General features: G+C 42.7%; 1 protein-coding gene across 3 annotated transcripts in view; it reads right to left on the minus strand.

The window, feature by feature from the left end:
- LOC126986743 (protein D7-like) overlaps positions 1 to 19,340 on the minus strand; it is a 46,112-nt gene extending 26,772 nt beyond the window's left edge. Inside the window, exons 1-3 of one of the 3 annotated variants that reach the window (XM_050843119.1) lie at positions 19,284 to 19,340; positions 6,590 to 6,695; positions 2,958 to 3,084 (exon numbers count right to left, since the gene is read on the minus strand). In XM_050843119.1, the coding sequence (XP_050699076.1) occupies positions 2,958 to 3,084; positions 6,590 to 6,691 (229 nt within the window). In that variant the 5' untranslated portion in view covers positions 6,692 to 6,695; positions 19,284 to 19,340. Of the gene's footprint in view, positions 1 to 2,957; positions 3,085 to 6,589; positions 6,696 to 11,213; positions 11,310 to 12,027; positions 12,391 to 19,283 lie in introns of those variants that run through there. The other 2 variants (XM_050843118.1, XM_050843120.1) reach the window with 2 other exon arrangements.
- Between the last annotated feature and the right edge of the window lie 3,180 nt (positions 19,341 to 22,520).

Consider the following 22,520-nt stretch of genomic DNA (forward strand, 5'->3'; position numbering starts at 1 on the left):
GCTTGGGAAGGTGTTAGGGAGTTTTGGCTGAGGTTGGTTGGGGTAACAGATGGAATGATGAGTGAAGAACAAGAAGGGTTGAGAAAAGAGATGCACATAAGTAATGAAGTATTGAGGTACTGAAGGTAAAGTACACCAATGGATCATGAATTGGTTGAGCAATAGACATAGATCGATTGAGTTAACTCAGAGCGAGTGCCTGTCATTAGCAGTGTCCCTCGGGGCTCAGATATTGGCCCAGTGCTATTTATAATTTACATCAATGACATTGACATTGGACTCAATATCTCATTAGTAAATTTGCTGATGACACAAAAATTAGAAATTCGATTCTCTCAGATGAAAACAAACAAAGCCTTCAAGAAGATTTGCATAAAGTGTCAGCTTGGTCTGATAATTGGGAGATGCCCTTTAATTTAGTTAACCCATGCAGCGTCAGATACGTACGATGTACATATTATTTTTTAATACCATTGAGCGTCAGATATGTACGTCATTCGTATTTAACGTATTATTTTTTCCTGTTACTGGAGTGTGCCGAGGGTGATTTCTGTGGTGGTGCCCTAGTAGACTGATCCTTTGGGAATACTGACCACCCAATATATTTCATTTATTGCCCTAACAGGCAAGCCTGGCAGCCATCATTCTGGGTACAATTTTTTTTATTTATGTGGATGTTGGAGGTGGTTTTGGAGATTGTGATGTGGAAATTGAAGTGGTTGGTGGTTGGAAAGTGGTTTGACAGAGTTGTGGGTGAGGTATAGTGGGTATACCGACATCCAGAACCGGCAATTTTGTACTGGCAATTTTGGTAAGGAGGGCCAAGTATAAACTGTAATTGCATGAGCGAACGCTCTTGAGGGCGACTGTACATTGAGTTGAACTATCAAAAAGCTCAAAATGAGTTACTCAGTAACGATATATATAAGTCTTTACTAAATATGTCTAGAGAAAACGATTTACTCTGATATGCACGTACAATACAAGAAAGTCTACGGCAAGCAACACGACCATTTCGCTTACCAAATTGACAAAAAATGGCCCAAAACACCGACTTCTAAGCAACAGTAAGCTAAATGACGTTACATTTCTTAATTTTTCATGGTTTTAAGCTGTTTTATGAAAAAAAAAAAAAAAAAAAAAAAAAAAAAAAAAAACCTGACATTGGGGTGGGGAGGAAATTACAAAATACCAAAAAGCTGTACGGGTTAAGCGCCAGGTACTTCAAGTTCTATCTATCTATCTATCTATATCTCTGATGCCCTACTCCCTCACAGGAACTTCCCTCCAGGGGGTGGCCACAGCAGAAATGTCTCCACCTCTCACTGTTCTGGCACTCCCTCTCAGCACACTCAATCCTGCTACTTCTAACTCTCACCCTATTGATCCACTTCACAGGTGATCTTCCCCTGACACCCCCTCCCTTAATCCTTCTCTCACACACTTTTCAAAAATTTATTCTTCTTCATTCTCATCACATGGCCAAACCATCTCAGCGTGCCACGCTTTACCCATTTGTTCACTCCACAGTCCACTCCTTTCGCTGTCACACCCATACCAAACCTCTCATACACACTTTCATTACTTTCTCTATCCCATCCTGAAACACCAAATGCACATCTTACATAACTCATTTCCACTGCATGTACTCTCTATTGCTGTGCTGCATTCTATGTCCACGTCTCTGATGCATACAACATTCTTCAAGTTGGAACAAAAAATAGTAGGTTCCATTTTGTTAGAGGTAGGGGGTTCACCAGAAAAGGCAGGCACCGCCAAGGGATTGAACCAGAGTCCTTCCGCTTGCCGGGTGGACGTGCTACACGTTACACCACGGTCGCCTCTCGGTGACAACCCACACAACTCCCCCCTAAGGCCGCCTCCCTAGCTGGCCAGTCTGGGGAATGTGTATCGCTGCTGGATCCTACTCACTGCGCCATGTTAGAGGTAGCGGGTTCACCAGAAAAGGCAGGCACCGCCCGGGGATTGAACCTGAGTCCTTCCGCTTGCCGGGCGGACGTGCTACCCGTTACACCACGGTCGCCTCTCGGTGACAACCCACACATTTGGAAATGTGTGGTGTAAAACTCAAAAGCATTTAGTGTCAAGGACCTGGGTATTAAAATCATGTCAATCCTCAAATTCTCACAGCAATGCATCGACACAGCAAATAAAGAAAACAGAATGCTAGGCTTCATCAATAGAAACTTCTCATTCAAGAATAAAGATGTAATACTTCCACTGTACAATATGTAGTTTATCAGATCCCATGTGGAATATGCTGTACAGTTTTAGTCCCCCACCATGTGAAGAACAGTGCTAAATTAGAAGGTGCTCAATGTGGGGCAACAAAGATGCTCTCCTCCTTGTGCAATAAGGCTCTCATCTCTTAACCTGCTCTCTCTCTCTCGAGAAACGTCGCCTCCAAGGAAAACTGATTGAATGTTTCAAAATATTTGTGTATACGCCGTGTGTTTATGTATGTAGTACTTATTTACGTAATGCATTACACAGACCATTTCAACTGTTAGTGGTAACAGGTGTGGGGGAAAAAAAAAAAAAAAAAAAAAAAAAAAAAAAAAAAAAAACTCGGGTAAGGATTTTCGGATGACTCGGATTGGCCTCTGCCCCAATTGGTCTGACTTGTGCAGGGTATACTGTACAAACAGAATTTTGGATGCTAGACAATGGATTCTTATGGGATAGGTCCAACTTCTATTTGTGGGGCCTGTACATAAATATGAGTGCTGCTCGAGTGAAAATTTGTCTCAATGACTTAAGTGGAATAACTGTAGAAAATAAATACAACATTGGGATGCTGGTAGGTTTATTACTATGTGACTTTAGTGATCTTTATTTGGAATACAAAACAAAGTAAAGGGTGTCAATGCATAAAGGAGAGCTATGCAATAATATTAGAGAAATTAATCTGACTGCAGATGAAGCAAAACACTTACGGCTGAAGATTTCTCGCTCCACAAGCTGCTTGTCCTCGCAGCTCAGCAGGTGTGCCTGGAACTCTGAGGCCGGCACCACATGCACAGCATTGAAGATGCATTCCTTCATGTCCATGTTTGGGTAATTCTGAGACAAGAATGGATGCAAAAAAGGAATTATGCCTGACAATATTATAAATACATCAGAATAGATGTCAGGGTTGTTTGATTTAATCCGGTAGCTGCGGGGACCATGTTTCTTAAAGGTCCCTCTAAGCGAGAAGAATGAGAAAAAATCATCACTCCCGCAAACCATTTCATAATATGTATCAACGTATTTGTGATCAGTTTATGCATCATCTATTTTGGGGGTCTTTATCATAGCACAAATTTGGCCCGTCGCTGGTACCCAGTAAAGCCACAAATTTGGCCCGTTGCTGCTAACGGGTTAATTCACTTATTGAAATCAAATTATAGTGATTTTATTTTCAGATAATTTGATTAAATCAAGATTTGAATTATATGATTTTTTTTACAAATACCATTGATTAAAGTCTTATCACAAGGCAACAATATAGAAGGGAGAAATAAACAAAGAAAACCCTCTCTAATTTTAATATCAATATTTTCTCTATCACTTCACATAATTTCATGAGCTGGTTAGTTCATTATACTGTGGATATCTTCAAGCAGTTACACATTAGAGACTGCCCTCCTGGCAGTATCTTGCTGAGGCAGAGTTACAGTTTCAAAGAAATTTTACAACATGAACCAATTGCTCTTTTATCCAAATCATTCCAAATTATGAGCCAAAACATGTGTGCTGTGCAACCCTAGGTTAGCAACTTCATTTCATTTGCTTGTTCTAATTATTTTCTCATCTTGTTGACATTGGCTGCATAATCTGTCACAACACAACCAACCTGGCAGTTGAGATCTTTACACTTTTGATATGATGAATTTCTGAGGTCTTCAAGATTTTCATCTGTATGAGGTTGGCTACTTGTGTCTACTGTGTCAAGTAGACATACATGGCCATTTGAAGTTGTGACTGTAATGGGTATTATCAACTCATCTTGGATATTAGACCATCCACCTGTTGAAACATTGTTTCATTCATAGGCTCTTTGCCACATTTTCCAGTCTTTATTGAAAATCCTAAGTAAGTACTTGTCTACAATTTCTGTTCTTGTTGGAGAAATGTATCGTGGCACCTGTCACCCCTGGTGTGGTCTGTCGCACTGTCTCTGCTGTCACCCCCCCCGTCTGTCCCACATCTGTTGCTGGCACCTCTTCAACACCTGTTATACCATCAGCTGTTAAGTCTACATGACTGATTCCCATCTCCAAAGCTGTCACTGCAGGCAAGAAAGCAGAACGGGTCATTTTGAAGTACAGAAGCCCAAAGCTGTTCACGAGTACAGTCGTTCCTCAAATAGTACGGTTTTGGTTTTATACGGATTGTCATGGAAGATCACATTACTGATCACATCACAGTGATCAACAAGGCCATTAACCTGGGGCTTCACCCATGCCTGGTGGTGTGGATGGCAGACTTCCTCAGCACGCATCATCAGGTTGTGAGATTCCAAGGCAGGACCTCATCACCCAAGCCACTCACTTTTTATTTTTATTTTTTTTTTTATTTTTTTTTTTTTACGTCTATGCCTATAGCACCAGTAGGCTTGCTTGAGGGGCCTGGATGGTATTCGGCCCCAGCCCGTCATGGCACAGGCAAGTGTATATAGTGGCGCCACCTTCTCTTGGCTCATGCTGCCCCCTGGAACTCCTTCTTGATTCACTTGGACGGTTTCCTCTAGAGTCCGGGTTGATGGGAGGTCTTCAGGACATATGGGTAGTTTTAAGCCATTCAGCGGTGACTGAAAAATCTGAGGTGGTAGCGTGGGGATTCGAACTCGCGTTGTCCATCACGTGGTGAATGTGGGCCCAGCACGCTACCACTCAGCCACCGCCTACCTACGGAGTCCCCCAGGGCACGAAAATAGGCCCTTTGTCATTTTTAATTTTCATAAATGACGTGATGACCAACACTCCCTCGCACTGGAAATACGTCGATGACTCTACAGTGGGGAGCACTATTGACAATATACATCCTGACTTCAGCCACCTGCACAACACACTTGACGACCTTCAGGACTGGATGAGGCTAAACAAGGTAACTGTCAACCAGAACAAAACAGTCCTCATGCACATCACTACCTCCACAACAGCCGCACCTCCACCTGCAGTCTCCATCAACAGCACTCCGCTCCAGGTGGTGGAAACAACCAAGCTTCTCGGTGTCACCATTGACAACCGCTTGACTAGGAAGGAGCATGTTAGCCGAACCATCGCTTCAGCCTCCTATCAGCTCTACCTTCTGAGGCAGTTGAAGTCACTGGGAACTCTAACACGTGAGCTGATGGGAGTCTAATACCTTCATCCTCCCCAAACTCACTCACGCCTCCCCAGCCTGGTTTCCATCCCTCAACACCACCCAACGCTGCCCGCTTGAGAGGGTGCAGAAACATGCGTGTAGGCTTATCCTGGGCCCGTCTTACTCCACCTATGACGAGGCCCTTGATGCCCTAAACCTGCCCACATTTCAAGACCGCTACCAGCACCTCCTCCAAAAGTATGCGGTACAACTACTAAATCACCTGCGCCACTGTGACCTGCTACCAGACACTGCGCCTCCCTCTCACCATGCCATCAGACATAGCAACTTACTGATACCTATCCGTGCAAGGACGGAAACTTGACTGGAAACGCTCCCCTCGATTACTGTTGCTACCCTACTGACCTCCCCCTCAGGTCTGGTCAGGGAGCTGAGACAGGTCTACACCCAGACTCAAGCAGGTGTGGCTTGGTGCGAAAAGGTACGAAAAAGATACGGAAAAATCGTTCTTAACCCGGTAGCAGCGACGGGCCAAATTTGTGGCTTCACTGTGTAGCATGATATTTACCCCCAAAAATAGATGATACATAATCTGATCACAAATGCTTTGATATATATTATAAAATGGTTTGTGTGAGGGGTGATTTTTTCTCATTTTTCTCGGTTGGAGGGACCATTAAGAAACATGATCCCCGCTGCTACCGGGTTAAACTTTGTGCGGCGCCGTACTATGAGAAAATTTTCATACCGTAATATCCTTTCATACTTTTAGGGGACAAACCTTACCATAACATTATTTCATATGAACTGTACCATACCCATGCTTTGTCCTCTACACACCTCAAAGTCACCACCAAGGTAAGAAACTACATTTGAATCGTATTGTGCAGTAATATGCTGCTTTATAATTCAAATGTTTACCTATGTGTATGTTATTATTGCCTCTAAAAGTGAGAGAATGGAGGAAGCAGAACATTAGGGAAAGCTGGGAAGGTCTAGGAACCAATTATATTAAATACCACTACTTTTATTATTTGGCTATTTTCTTTATCACGGGGGGTTTCACAGTCCCAATAAGGTGTGATATATGAGGGAGAGGTGTATAAGGATTTTGATTGATGTACACTACACTTACAAATAACCAAGGATAACATATTCAAGTACATAGAAGTTCAATGATAGTGAGCTACTCTAATGATGCATCACTTTACTAAAGATCCTTCACATTACAATGATGTAACTGCTGATTTATTACCTTTTTGCACTTGATAAGGTGCATTGCCATCCGATGAGGTATAATCTGGTGGCTGCTATTATAGGGGCACGTCAAAAGATTTTCCATCATGCGGTACTCCATCGTGCTGAAATGGTTATGTAAATGTTAAGAGATTTGTATATATCATCTTTTCTATAAACACTAAGTAATAAAAAAATAAAAATAAAATAAAAGCATACAGAATTAAAGATATATTTCTGAACACTGTTGACATCGTGAGGTCTGAGATGATGGAAAATATGCAGATAAGAACCACAAGGAAGCCATACTTAACCCGGTAGCAGCGACGGGCCAAATTTGTGGCTTTACCGTGTAGCAGCGACGGGCCAAATTTGTGTCATGATATAAACCCCCCAAAATAGGTGATACATAATCTGATCACAAATGCCTTGATATATATTATGAAATGGTTTGTGTGAGGGATGATTTTTTCTCATTTTTCTCGCTTGGAGGGACCATTAAGAAACATGATCCCCGCTGCTACCGGGTTAAAGTAAGCCTATGGAATTAAAATATGCACTAATAAATCTGAATTTTCTAGATATGACATGACATAGCTCCTTTTCTTTACCCAAGTTAACACTAAATGGATCAATGTCAATGATAAATAATAAGGGACCTAAAACTCATTCTTGTGTGATGCCACTGGTCACTTGTCCTTGTATCTGAACTCAGCATCTAATCACTTAGCCACACCTTGTTTCACCTCAAAACTTTACCTTCCATCCCATGGGTTTTCAGTTTCCTTTTAAGTTTATGATGAGACACTTTGTTATTACTAAATTTGATATATACAGTAAGCCCGCCTTATTCACAGGTTTCCTTTGTTTGTTCCTCCTTCCTTTGAATGGAACACCTTGAAGACACCTCTCTAAAGCTATGTTTAGTCATATGAAGATTGGAGATGACGTGTAGCACCTCTCATTCATGACAGTTCACGTTATTGTACCTCATATTATAGCATGGAATGTATATATTGTAGAATGGAACCACATTCAGTGACGTTGTGGATATGAACACATGCTATGCAAACACTGCTCAAATTCAAATTGGACTTGGTACAATCATGACAGGGAAAAGCTGGATGCACTTCAATATGATTACGCCATAATCACACTACAATATATGGTAGACATAAATAGGACTATATATATGGAGCAATTTTTCCATTTGTCACCACTTCTTGACATACGAATCACTCCAGCACCTCATCACCAGATCATATGGCTCCCCAACAGCACCTCCAGAAGAAAAGATCATTGGGCAGAAGGGGGGCGGGCAAGGTGGGGCCAAGCTCTAACTAATATGAAAATAAGGGTAGTCATCTTGCATGAGGTTAATACTATGTCTTGTATTTTTCTCTAAATGCAATGCAGTAGTAACTGAAAGCTGCTGGAAATCTAAAGAAGCCTCAAAATACTGCTGTAAAAAGTTCATGAGCGCAATCTAGCACACCATAATTTGGCGGGGCGGGGGTGGGGGGACAGGTTAGGTTGTATTTGACCTGGTAGCAGTGATGCCTGTGATGGGCCAAATTTGTGGCTTTACCGCGTACCAGCGACGGGCCAAATTTTTGGCTTGATATAAATCCCCCAAAACAGAGGATGCACCAACTGATTACGAATGCGTTGACATCTATTACATAATGATTTGCATGAGTGATGATTTTTTCTCATTAACCCTTTCCATCCATGAAGCAGACGTCTGCACCACAGTATGGAAAGGGTCGATAGGAAATGGATGAGGATTAATCCTTTTCTAAGCCTCTCCATCCTCCTCTAAATTCCTCTTAATTCTCTTCCATTTCCTCTTAAGAGGTTTAGAAGAGGATTAAGAGGTTTAGAAGAGGACTAACCCTTTCCATACGGTGACGCTGTCGGACGCCGACGTGGGTGTCGCCGCAGTGAAGGGGTTAATTTGCTTAGAGGAACCTTTAAGAAACATGATTCCTGCAGCAACCGGGTTAATTAGACTTTTTTGTCAGATTTATTAAGTCTAATTGTTTATGATAAATACATGTAATATTCTTTGCGCTGTGCCACTGTTGTCTCCATATTACTCAAACTTCTTTCATGGGGGAGGGAGGCATTAAACAAGTGTTTACACTCACTTTCAAATCAGAGTGGCAGGTCATGTATTAAGCATAAGAGCAGTTTGTCTGGTTACCATTCTTTTATTTGATATGCAGTTTTATTTGATAGACCAAGTCACCCAATATGGAAAATAAATCCTTTTTCTATATACATTATTTGCTGCTGATCTGACTATTTCAGCAGTCAGATGGTCATCACAGATCTTTACTTAACCCGCAAACTGCTGTACGCCTTCTGGGCGGCTGAGCGGTAAGCTGCTGTAAGCCTTCTGGAAGCGGGCTTTTCAAACAGGCGCCAAAAAGTTTCCGCCGCGGCTTCAGATACTGCCAGAAAAACATTTTTGTGATAGAAAAATCTAAGAAATATGCAGGATACAACACATTTCGAGCTACAGATATGTGTATTGTAATATTTATGACACGTTTATGTAACTTAGATATCATTTATTGAAGGTCAATCTCTCGCTGATATAGCCGCACTAGGCGACGCACTCAGAATCTCAGTCCCGCAGCTTACGGGTTAATAGAGGATCAATTCATTAATACACAATGCATGGATGCATCATTAAAATTTAGTTTTGGTTTACGAGGTTTAGAAATATTATATTCTTCTTCTTGATCTTGATTTATAATGCGCTGGGCACCCATTCAGGTGCATAACACGCATATTTGTGTTGGCTGTTGGGGGGACGGGGGAGCCGGGTGTGCAGCGGAGGGAAGTGAATCAGGTGTAATTGTTAGTGTTGGTGTGTTGTGGTGACAAGTGAGTGTGTATTTGTTTTCTGAATGAGTCTATTGTACCGCAGTCTAAAATCCATTGAGGGAGGCTGTTCCAGTCACGTATGGTGCGTGGAAAGTATGAGTGCTTGTATGAATCGGTGTTAGTGCGATATGTTTGGTATTTATGGATGTGTGTGTTACGAGTATGTTGACTGTTTGCGTTGTGTAAGTATGTATGTGGATCAATGTCAATGTGAGTGTTTGTGATCTTGAACATAAGTGTAAGTCTGTGTATGTGAAGAGGTTCCATGTTTATTTGTTGTTTGATCTGTGTTGTGATGCCAGGCGCTCGAGTGTAGTTGTTTGTAAGGCCAACATTTGATGTAATTCCTCACTACCCTCACTCATGAGCACAATGTCATCTGCATACAGGAGACATCCTAACCGTTCACTCCCCACCCTTATCCCATAACCCGATGTCCTCAACCTCTCTGCCAGCTCCTGTGTACAGCCCAAACAGTACACACCCTTGCCTAACCCCTCTACGGCTGTTGACCCACTATGTCTCTATATCCCCAAGGCTGTATACTGCCCGTGTGTTCTCATACATACTATCTATTATCCCTACTACCCTCTCACTCACTCCTATCCTAGTCAACAATCGACTTAACAAACCCCTATTTACCCTATCATACGCTTTTTCTATGTCAAGGAAAGCAAGGTATACCTTCCCCCCCGTTCCTTTCATTCTTTCAATCACCGTGTTAACTACAAACATGTTGTCCTCCCCCCTCCTGTCCTTACGAAAACCATCTGCTCCTCCCCCATTACCCTGTTTCTTTTGCAGCATTTACTCATCCTATCACTAAGTAGACCACTGAAAATCTTTCCTATTGTGTCCGTGACAGCTATGGGCCTATAGTTTTTTTAACTCTTTCCTACTCTTGTGCCCCCCTTTGTGTAGCAGTCACCCTACCTTCATTCCATTTTCCCAGTACTTTTCCCTCAAACCAACCGATACAGCCCCTCTATTACACCTGGCCCTCCTTCTTTATAGAATTCATTAGGAATCCCATCCCTCCCTGTTGCTTTCCTAGCCTTGAGTTTCTTTACATATTCCCTGATCTCTTCCCTATTCAAGCAATCCCCCATATCCTCAAATATTTTCCTGCAAGATTCCAAGTGCACCTCCCCTAACTCAACAGGCACAGACATCCCCCCTATCTCCTCCCAGAAGTATTTGATTTCCCTTTTTATTTCTTCTGCCCCTTTCACTACTTTGTTTCCCACTACTATTTCTTATAAGTTGGGCTGTTCCCTATTTTCCTCCCCCCTCCTCTCCCTTCTCCCTGAGTTCCTCTACTATCTCCCTCTCAGTCTCTACCCTCGCCTTCCTAATGAGTCGCTTCACCTCCCTTTACTTGTTCCTATACTGCTGCCACGTTCATATTCTACTCTACCTGCATCACCGTTTATTTCCTTCCTCAATCTCTTGGTTCTCTTATTCAGCTCCTTTCTCTCTTTCCTCGCCTTTTCGACTTCTTCGTTCCACCACCTCTTCCCCTGTTTCCTACCCCTTCATATCTTTCGTATACCTAACCTCCTCTTGGCTGTGTCATTTACTATCCTCCACATCCTGTCATTCGTTTCATCCACACCTGTTTGGTCTCTTCTGAAGGCCTCCCAGTCACCCTCTCTCATGTTCCAGCGGCAGTCTTTATTCCTGTTCCCCCCCTCCTCCCTCTGGCCCTGGCTAACACAATTTAAAATCATCATATTGTGGTCACTTACTATATCTATGAGCCCCTCCTCGTCTATCCAAACTAGGAAGATCTGATCGAGTCAACGTGGGGGTCAACAAAGCACTATCATGGCGGTGTTGAAGGAATTAGCTCAAAGCCGCATAATAGCTCGCAAACGTCCAACTTGTTCACTTTTTATATTTCACTCACTGCTATCGTTAAATTGTCCTGTTTCGGCTCCAATACATGGCACAGATATCAGATCAACACTTCTAATCAAGAGAAGGCTTTACAACAAACGAATAGGGCAGATTTTACACACAAAAAAATTAGGTATAAAAATTACCCCAGGTTGACTCGATCAGAATCTTCCTAGTTTGCTTTGTGTATTGGTGTCTTACGGGCAATATACCAACCATCACAAAGATCACAAGTGGACAAATTAGAACAAAACCAGGCAAATTAATGCTTTCCTGATTTGTATTCCCCAGTGCGCATGCGTAGTGGACATCATAGCGACTTATTTTAACGAGGAGGTACTTCTCACAACATCGGATAACCATGAGTTGGGACCACCACGTACGAGGCGGCATTACGTTATTCTAGCTATTTGATTTGGCTATTGTACACCTCAGTCATCACAGGATACAGGCAAGTAAATAATTATAGTAAGCCCCAAATCTAGAGACAAGTAACCTTTTCAGAAACCCGTGGTGGAAAAAATACCGGGGCGGGGAGTCAATGCAACGAGGGATGAGGGATTTCTAGGCTTATGCAGCTGATTATCCTCTCCATCCAGATCAGTAAGAAATATCAGACCTACGGTGATCAATGGCCACCTAAACAATATTCCAGCTGCTCACCTTGCCCTCCCCGCTCGTCCCGGCCTCACAAGACAATATGGCGACCTCCCGTTTCTCGGCGTTTCCAAGGATTCTAGTCTTCTTCTTCTTCTGACCTGTATCCCGTATCGCTTCGTCAGTCCTCCTTTGACTAAATTAAGGCCTTTATTTTTTTTTAGCTCTTGTCCCCTACCATTGTATCTTTTTAGTTTCCTGGTGCTACTTCCACATGTATCCTGAAGTTGTATAATCACAGTCCTGCCCGGGGGTTGGGATGGCATGCTCCTCCCTTATCCTTTGTTGTTTACTTGCAACAATAAACTATCAATTAAACAAGTCCTCCTCCTCCGGGCTGTCTCTTTCGTTTATTACACACCTAGCGTTTCAACTGGATTTCACTATCTTTTCGTACTAGAATATAATAGAATACTCCTTGGACCACGCGTTCCGTACTTCCTCCACGCATGCGCAGCAGACGACCTTCCCAGTTACCTCACGAACATGAGAAGTGTTGATAATTTTATGAAAAAAAGATAGATAGATAGATTGGACCATAATGATGATAGTCACATGTGGGAAAGATAAAAGCAATGTAGCCTATTAGGTGCCGAACACAGAGTGCAAGATAAACTGGAAGAACTATAGAAATGTCAACTGGGAAAAGTAATGTTGGGGGCATACCCTTTTACTGCGCTTTGCCTCGGTGCTCATCTCCGTTACATTGGCTCCTTGAGCCTGTGGCAATAAGACAGGGCCGGTGTGACATTTGGGTTCATTACTACAGTATATTCCTTTCCCAAGGTTTCCTCATATGCAGAATATTCAAATATTTATCGACCATCCCGTAAACGATGAACATCTCGATGGATCAGCAGATCAATTCACAGATCTGGTTCCGGGATATGCCTTTGCAACGGCTCCCGGATTTTCTGTTCACTCAGTGTTCTCATGCTTCAGCTCTTATTTTCTTCTTCAGTTTCCACTTGACATCTAGTTTTTTCACTGATTTTGCACTAGTGTTTTAGTCCTCGGTAGGCTTCGTGGGAGGAAGATATACGTAAAACCAGAGGTAGGCTTCGTGGGAGGAAGGTATACGTAAAACCAGAGGTAGGCTTCGTGGGAGGAAGGTATACGTAAAACCAGAGGTAGGCGCGGTACTGAAAAAATCAGTAGTGCGGTTGCGGTAGTGCGGTACTTTTTCCGGAGTAGTGCGGTTGCGGTAGTGCGTTCCAATTTTTTTATCTTTCCCAGTGCGATACGCGGTGTGCGGTAGTCACTAGTCAATATAAAAAAAAATACTTCAGTGCCTATCCATTGACTAACTAATAACTAGTGAGATACAAAAAATAAAAATAATGGAGGACTGGGAGAGGGAGAGAGGGAGGTAAGGGAGGAGGAATTACGGGGGGAACAGGCCGGGGAGTAGAGGACGGGAATTAAGGGGAGGAGGGGGAGGGAAGGGAATGCAACTTTACGAGGAAGGAGGGAAGGGACAGGGAAGGGGGAGGAGGAGATACATGTCATGTACGTAGGGAAGGAAGAAAGGAAGGGTGGTGCGAGCTGCTTTTTTTTTTTTTTTTTTGGCTGGGCTATTAGGCCATATTTATTTGCTTTTTTGTAGGTTTAGTTTACTTTGTTGTTGCTTATTCTTATTATCATCATTCACACAGTCATTCATTCAGCACATACACTCCTCTCATCACATCCGGGGTACCTAACCAAAGCTAGCTAAGCAGGGGTGGGCGGGGACACACAAGCACACAGCATTCACACACACAGGGCTGTGTGGCCCAGCAATAGACCAACATCGCATATAAAAATGAGATAACATATATGTCAATTTTATATGTATCACCTGCTGATTATCACGTGGACCATGTAGTGTTCTTCTTAGCCAGGACACTGATGGGAAAGCACAGTCAAGCAGTCTTAGGTTTCGTTATATACACTAATGTACGCGGTCGGAGGCGGCGACGGCGCGTAGATGAACGAGACGAGAGGGAGTGAGTTGTGATGCGTGTGAGGGTTGCGGGGAGACTGGTGGTTGCTGACTTGACCTCGCAGGTCTCGGGGCAGCAGCTGGATAGGATTATCACTGCCGCAGGTGTGCTGGAGGCGGGGTCCTTGAGTCTTTTCCTGGAGATTAGCGGGTTAGTTTTGTAGGGCGGAGCAGCAGCTGTGTAGGGGCGGAGCACCAGGCGTGCTGAAGCGACGACGCTACAACCACAACAGTAACAATACATTGTTTTATATATTTTATATGTAAGATTACCTTCGTAGGATGAATATATATTATTTTATATAATGGTAAGGAAAATTATCAACCCAGAAAAAAAAAATATACATGTATTTCGGTCACATCTCGTCGATCAGAAAAGCATCAACAGGTCGGTCAACTCGGGATTCCCGTCACCAAAAACTGTGTCCAAGGTGAGCGGAATGTCCCTCGCGCTGCAATAGTTTACCAGTGGACCTCGTTCACGGGTAAATCTACTGCAGTGCAAGATGAGGTGACCGATGGATAGTGTATTATCACACGTTTAACATATTGGTGGAAAGGTTCTGTTAATGTAGGGGGTCAGGTGTGTGAGCCGGGTGCAGTTTAGGCGCAGCCGGCTCAAGACTACTTCCTCGCGGCGAGAGGAGCGGTTGGCGGTGCTCCACTCTCCGAGACAAGGTTTTATTGTATTTAAGGCCAGGTCGGTCCACTGACTTTGCCACAGAAGATGTATTGATGTTTTCCCAAGAGAGATACACGATTGAAGATCACGAGGGACTTTCCAGGTTCCCTCGAGTTCGACAGCCGATTTAGCCAAGGCGTCTGCCTGCTCATTGCCGTGTATGTTGCAGTGTCCAGGCACCCAGATCAGCGAGATGGATTTGAGGCATGAGTGGAGTTTATTAATGATGCGACCCTGTATTTCATTTGTGTCTGTTCTCAAGGACTCAATGGCCTGAAGGGCTGACAATGAGTCTGAAAATATAATGAATGAATTATGTTGAGAGTTTATAGCAAAATCTATGGTTTTATCAATAGCGAAGAGTTCTGAAGAGAAGACAGATGTATGGTTCGACGGTAGGACGGTAGGCCAGGCAGGTTGGGCTGGGGAGCAAACTAGTCCTTAGCATGCCTCTAACACACTCGTCTCTGCTAACAAAGCCAATTTTTCTAATATAGGGAGTAACAGGAGCCTGGAGTCGCGGTGCAAGGTTACTAGTGCCGGTTTAAGGGGCACTGCATCCGTTCGAAGCAAGTGGCTGACGGTGCGACAAGTTATTTCCCAGATTCTGTTCACAATACTAGGCAGATTAGTTCTGCCCTTATGACCTCAAGTTTGGCAGTTCTGGAGCAGCCCAGAATGATGCGCATGGCCTCATTTTGAATAAGTTCCAAGGGGCGAAGTTGTGCCGCACTAAACTGGACTAAAACGGGGGCAGCATAATCAATGAGTGACCTAATGACAGAAAGGTAAAACATCCTGAGGACAGGGATGCCGACTCCAAGGCCCTTGTTAGCCAAAACCCTATGAGGAGCTAACCTAGGCAGGCAGATGCCCTGAACATAACTGATGCTCTGCACAGCTGTCTTGAAGCTGACAAGGGCACCTAAGTACTTGTAGGTAGGGACCCTACCTATAGGAGTGCCATTAATTAATGCTGGGCATGTGAGAAACTCTCCTCCCACTGGCTTGAAATTTGGTTTTATTGATGACAAGGCCCATCCGTTCACAGACGGCTGACAGTTGCTGTAAAGCTAAACTGAGAAGTTCAGGACTACTGCATTGCACAAGGATGTCGTCCGCATAAATAATTACCTGACTATTGCCCGGAAAAGGCCAGCGAGCTATTTTGTCCATTAAAATGTTGAAAAGCATGGGGCTGAGGACACCCCCTTGCGGTGTGCCCAGCTCAAACACTTCCTCCGTGGAGGTAGCACCCTGGAAGACGACTTGCGCCCTCCTACCATACAAATAGTCCCTAATCCAGCTTTTAAGAGTCTTCCACGGACACCCTTCAGAATGAGGTCTTCCATAATGACATCCTTGTTTGCCCTATCAAACAGGGTAGCCAGGCACTACAGTTGGAAAAAGGACAGACCTGCTTTAAAATATGGCCCTTGCCCCCAAAAAGACAGAACTACGAAAATATATATATATATATATATATATATATATATATATATATATATATATATATATATATATATATATATATATATATATATATATATATATATATATATATATATATATTGTCTTTCCGTGAAAATTGCAGCATCTTGTGTCAGACACGTATTGGGCCTGTACCACATACAGTTGTTCACGTCGCGTGAAAAAAAAAAAAAAAAAACAATAGGCTCGCGAACATGTTAATATCCCCTTTCACATAATCACTCACATCTACAAACAGAAATTAGTCATAATATTATATTATAATAATCACTATTACCTTCCCTAGATGTCCTGTTGGTCGTCCTGCCTCGGCAATGTGGATCGGGAGCTTTGAATCACGTGGGAACGTGCAAGGATTATATTGCCGGTTACATAAGAACATAGGGAGACTGCAAGAGGCCAACTGGCCTACACAAGGCAGCTCCAGATCCCCCCTCACAACCATCTGTCATCCTCGTACATGTAGCTATCCAGTCTACTCTTAAAACAAGCTATCGTCCCTGCACTCACTATGTGATTGCTGAGTCTATTCCATTCCCCCACCATCCTATTACTAAACTTATGCCTGCCTATTTCCCTCCTAAATCTTTACTTTTCTAATTTAAATCCATTACTGCGTGTTCTATCCTGCTGGCTAATTCTTAGTACTTTACTTATATATTGCCTTTGTTGTAACCCTTGACCCATTTGAATACTTCTATCAGATCACAACGCATTCTTCGTCTTTCTAGAGAATGTAAGTTGAGATGTTTCAGCCTATCTTGATATGAGAGGTTCCTAAGCCCCTGAATCATCTTGGTCATCCTCCTCTGAACAGATTCTAGCAAGCTGATGTCCATTCTGTAGTGTGGGCACCAAAACTGGACAGCATAATCTAATTGTGGCCTAACTAACACTAAATAGGGTCTGAGGATGACCTCTGCACCTTTGTTGGTTACCGACCTGTTAATAAAGCCTAATACCCTGTTAGCCCTATTCCTCGCACTAATACATTTCTTCCTTAGTTTTAGGTCAGAGGTCAATAACATTCCCAGATCCCTTTCACACTCTGCTCTGCCTTTCGCTGTGGAGTCTATACTATACCCGTGTAATGGGTTGCGTGTTCCTACACTTAGTATGCTAAACTTGGTGATGTTAAAATTAATCTGCCATTTCTCTGACCAAGCTGACAGTTTGTCCAGATCCTCCTGCAGTGCTCTAACATCCTCCCCTGTCCTAACAGTGCGTCTTATTTTGGTGTCATCCGCAAATTTACCTATATCACTGGTTATCCCATTGTCTATGTCATTGATGCAGATAATGAATAAAAGCGGGCCTAAAACCGAACCCTGAGGAACCCCACTGATAACATTACCCCATTCGACTTTTTTTTTACCGTTAATGGTAACCCTCTGTTTCCTGTCGCTAATCCACGCCCTAATCCAATCATAAACCTTCCCTCCTATGCCATGAGCCCTGACTTTATTTAATAGTCTCTGGTGAGGTTACTGAGGTAATTATTGAAGACCTTACTAAAATCAAGATAAACTATATCGTAACTCTCATCATTGTCAGCTGCCTCGTATACTCTATTGTAAAAGGATAAAAGATTAGTGAGGCACGACGTTCCTTTAATAAACCCATGCGGTGAGTCGTGAATTAAATTATGTCTGTCAATATGGTCCCTAATACTATCTGCTATTACTGACTCAAGCATTTTACCTATAACTGACGTCAAACTAATCGGCCAATAGTTTTGCATAGAAGATTTATCTCCTTTCTTAAATATTGGAATAACGTGACACTGTGCCTGCCTCCATGAAACAGGCACCACCCCTGTGTCTAGCGACTTCCTAAAAACTTCTGTTAGCTGCCCACTGATCTCAGATTTACATTCTTTTAATACCCTGGGAAAAATTTCATCTGGCGCTTTAGTAACTTTGAGTCTATCTATCTGTCTAATCACAACCTCCCTACTTACGTTGATGTTGGTTAAGAGGAAGAAAATAAGTCTACTGATGTCCTGCTCGACCGCTCCGCTTGGCTGAAGAGTTTGACTAACAGTGAAATTCTTGAATAAAAAAAGTTTCTTTTAATGAAGCCCAACATTCTGTTCGCTTTATTTGCTGCATCGATGCATTGCTGTGAGAATTTGAGGTTTGACGCAATCTTGACCCCCCAAGTTCTTAACGCATTGAACGCTTAAGAGTTTAACGCCGCGCATTTCGTAATCGAACTTCTTATTTCTTGTTCCAACTTGAAGGACCTGGCACTTGTCTACGTTAAAGGGCATCTCCCATCAATCCGACCAAGCTGAAATTTTGTGCAAATCCTCTTGGAGGCCTTGCCTGTCTTCGTCAGTGTGAACCGATTTACCAATCTTATCCAATCTACCAATCATCATCAGCAGCAGCAACAACAAGAAACAAGAAGAGGAAGAAGCTACACCCTACTGTCCCTACATCCGCATAGCTATGAGTGTTGTTGCCTGGACCAGGGCCTCCGAGGCCACTTTAATTGAGAAATTACGGGACATGCCAGCTTTGTGGGATCCCAGGCATGAATTGTATGCAGAAAAAAAACTGTATAGAAGGAAGAGCAGACACTGGTTTCCTAAGCCTTGTGTCTTTCTTGGCTATAAATGGTTGCACAAGGCTCAATATTTCATAAAATTGGTCCCTGCTGACTCATCCACTGCCTGTAGCCTTCCTCGTCTTCTAGACGTAGTTCTTGCAACAGCTGCATCACTTCACTGCGTTCCTCTCTGCTTGTAAGCCATTGCCGCCTCCACATGCATTCTTTTCTTTTTCCGTTACTTGTGTAAACTGAGTATCAATAGAGCCAAAGCAACGGCATTTTGAGTGAAAACGGGGGTGCAAACTGGGACGTCAGCCATACTTGTGAAAATGTGTCGGTCAAGACCACGGTACTGAAAGAGTGCGAGGCAAGTGGGATAGGAAGACGACGGTATATATAATATGTCCACGTAGGCAAAAATCCACGATTTTATGACTGAAGATCCACGGAAAATTTGCAGCCCCTTAACGTGACAACGTCGGAGGTATACAGCGTGAGATGAGAAGCCACACTAGACACAGAACAGCCTATCTGTCCCTGAATTCTCACCTGCCACAAGGTGCTCCCAGCTTCACGAGAACGGCATGGCAAGATATGATAGCATCGCAGCCAAGATAAGAAGACACTCATATCATATCATGGAGATGTGTACAAAATATTGATCTGATAACTCGTAGGCGAAATTAATCGGTGACTAATCTTTAATTAACGTTACGTATAATTCATGTCAATAGCTTAATCGTAATCACAACTGTCCTCTTTCGTATGCTACGATACAAATGCAAGTTGTTCAGCCATTTACACACACACACACACACACACACACACACACACACACACATACACTATGTATATATATATATATATATATATATATATATATATATATATATATATATATATATATATATATATATATATATATATATATACACACACACACACACACACACACACACACACACACACGTATGTAATTCACCACCACGGCCTGATCACGTGTTGGACTCGTAATCGCCAGCAGGTACCCTCCCGACATGAGCAAGTGCTCTTTATCGTCGATTTATGGGTACTGCCAGGACCTCACACACCACACACCCCATCCCCCTTGCTCAAGGGGGGACAGTAATCACTCCTAGTCAACGAAAAGAATCGGGCCTGAGCGGGCTCGAACCGCTGCCCTGTCAGACCGTGAAGCCTGGCAGCTCAGCGCTCTAAAAAGTTGCGCGACGAGAGTGGTGTGTGTGTGGGCGTAATATGGACCACAGGGTGGTAATATGGAGCAGTCCATATCTCAGAAACTACGTGCTGTTATCAATTGGTAACTGACTTTAAACATGACATTAGTTCCCCATAGGCCTCCAAAGTGCTTCTTGAGTCACTCGTTCGAGGTGAGGCGCTCTGAGGGGCAATTATTTAATTCTTGCTCAGTGAAAAAAATTTTTTTAGTCAAGATTCAAAACCTGTTTTCCTATATGAATTAATAAATATGGACTCTGATATATAGTGTACTGATAAGATATAAGATCATTTGTTAAAATGACGTACATTAGTTTTTTGGAAAAGCAAATTAGTTTAGAATTTCTGCTAACTTATTATGAAAATGTCGTGGGGTGGTAATATGGAACAGCATGTTTTAGCACCATTCCATATCTCCAGACTTTACCTCCCCACACATCATATCAGTCAAATAGAAGTCGCAAAGCTTTGAAAACGTCTCTCTTGACTTCCTCTCCATACAAGGAGGCTTTAAAAACCTCATATGAAAAAAAAATCAAAGTCCAAATGAGGAGAACTACCGTTCAACTTCGGGTTCAGTATGTGGCGTGCCGGGGACGGGCTCATAATTGTATTGTGTAGCCTATATAAGGGCTGTGAAACTGATTTTTCCATTTGCGACTTCTGTTCTTAAACTTTCCTTTTCACTGTAAAACTTTTATTTATGTATTCACAAAAAGTAATATACTATTTTGTTATTTTCTAAACTGTTTCATATTAGCAGCTCACTTGTTCCATTTTACCACCCCCTTCCACAACCCACCTATTTGGATCTTCTTGAATAAAAAGCTGTAGCATTTGAATCATTTAGTTTTTCTCAATGTAACTCTGATTGTGTTGAGAGGATAAGATTTGACAATACTTGTTATGGTTGTTAATGCAATTTTTTCCTTTAAAATCTGTGTTGTCGCCTGAAATAAAAGTGATCCATATTACCACCTCCTCCCCTATATATATATATATATATATATATATATATATATATATATATATATATATATATATATATATATATATATATATATATTTTTTTTTTTTACAGCAGAGGAGTCAGTTCAAGGGCATTAAAAAAAGGAAACAAATGTTAAAAAAAACCCGCTACTCATTGCTCCTAAAAAGAGTAAAGCCCCGTTCACACTGTGCCGACTCTGGGCCAAGACAACCCAGCGACTTCTGCATTTGACAAGTCGGCTCCCACGCTCCAAGAAATTTTTGGCGTCTTGGTGTCGGCTACCATGATTGCCGACTGTGGGTCATTCGGCCAACTAGTTGGCAGAATGTCTGCGGTATGCTGCCAACTAGTCTCAAGACGAGTCTCAACGGTCAATTTTTGAAATGGTTCGTGGTTTTTAAATTGACAACCACGAATCTGCCGACCGATTGGCCGACAGTCTTGACGGTCTTGACGACAGTCTTCCAGATTGTATGTCAACTGGTTGGCCGACTAGCTGGCCAACAGTTGCCAAGGAGTTGGCCGACGGTCTTCCTGACCGTCTTCGCGACTGTGTCATGATTTCATTATTCAGGGAGTGGCCCGTGGAAAAATACCGCGGAAGTGACCGCCATTTTGATTGAGAGAGCGGGAACTCAGTCCCTCACCAAGGCGGGAAAACCAGGCAGGCGGGAAACAGCGCGCTTTTCAAATCATTTCGTTAATACTGCCAAAGCTGAGCTATGTGTGGGATGCATGAACCACTATTTACCTAGTGCATGTGTTAGGTTATTAATAAATCCATAGCCGTAGGGCGTTTAGTGTAAGTGTTACACAGAAAACGAGATGTCAGTATGGCGAGAGCTGGCAAGGCGTCCCTTACCGCCTCCCGCGCCACACTGTCCATCGTGGTGGTTTTCCTGCCTTTGTAGTATCCACAAGTCCAGAGTGACTGTGTACTCAGGCCAGGGAAGCTGCTGGAAGGTAAGGAGGGCACGGCGTGTTGCAGAGAGGATTGAAGAAGGACTCCAGGGATCCAGACCACGAGGAAGACAAGGTGTGGCTTGGCTTTCTCCCATCTACAGCTAAGTAATCTATTTGCCAGGATGTTTTAAGATAGATAGCTAGGTTGCTGTGTGCTTGGTATTAATTAATTATTCTTAATTTCCAGCGAGTTTCTTTGTTGCTTAAATTAATAAACTTAAGAGCTGGTTCATCTGGTCTTTGCTTGTCCTATGAGAGATGTGACTGGTCAGATATTTAAATAATAAAGGACTAGAGGGAATGTGAGTCTGAAACTTAATTTTCAGATATTTTATTTTATATTTTTTATTGCTGAGAATTTACGGGATTTTCGGAAGTCCAGACCTTTCAAGAACCCCACAGACTGTCTTGGCGGCAGCCTTGCCGTTCTTTAAAATACGTAATCGCTGTGTATTCGAGCTAGAATGAAATGTATCGTTTCGTTTTGAACCAAAAGGAACGGTATTTGTTCCGTGCGGTATTTTATTATCTGAATGGTCAGGCTGATAAAATTCAGTATCCTAAAATTGTAGTGAGTGCATTTTTCGGTTAAT

This window comes from Eriocheir sinensis, chromosome 62, assembly GCF_024679095.1.
Source record: "Eriocheir sinensis breed Jianghai 21 chromosome 62, ASM2467909v1, whole genome shotgun sequence".
NCBI classification, from domain to species: Eukaryota; Metazoa; Arthropoda; class Malacostraca; order Decapoda; family Varunidae; genus Eriocheir; species Eriocheir sinensis.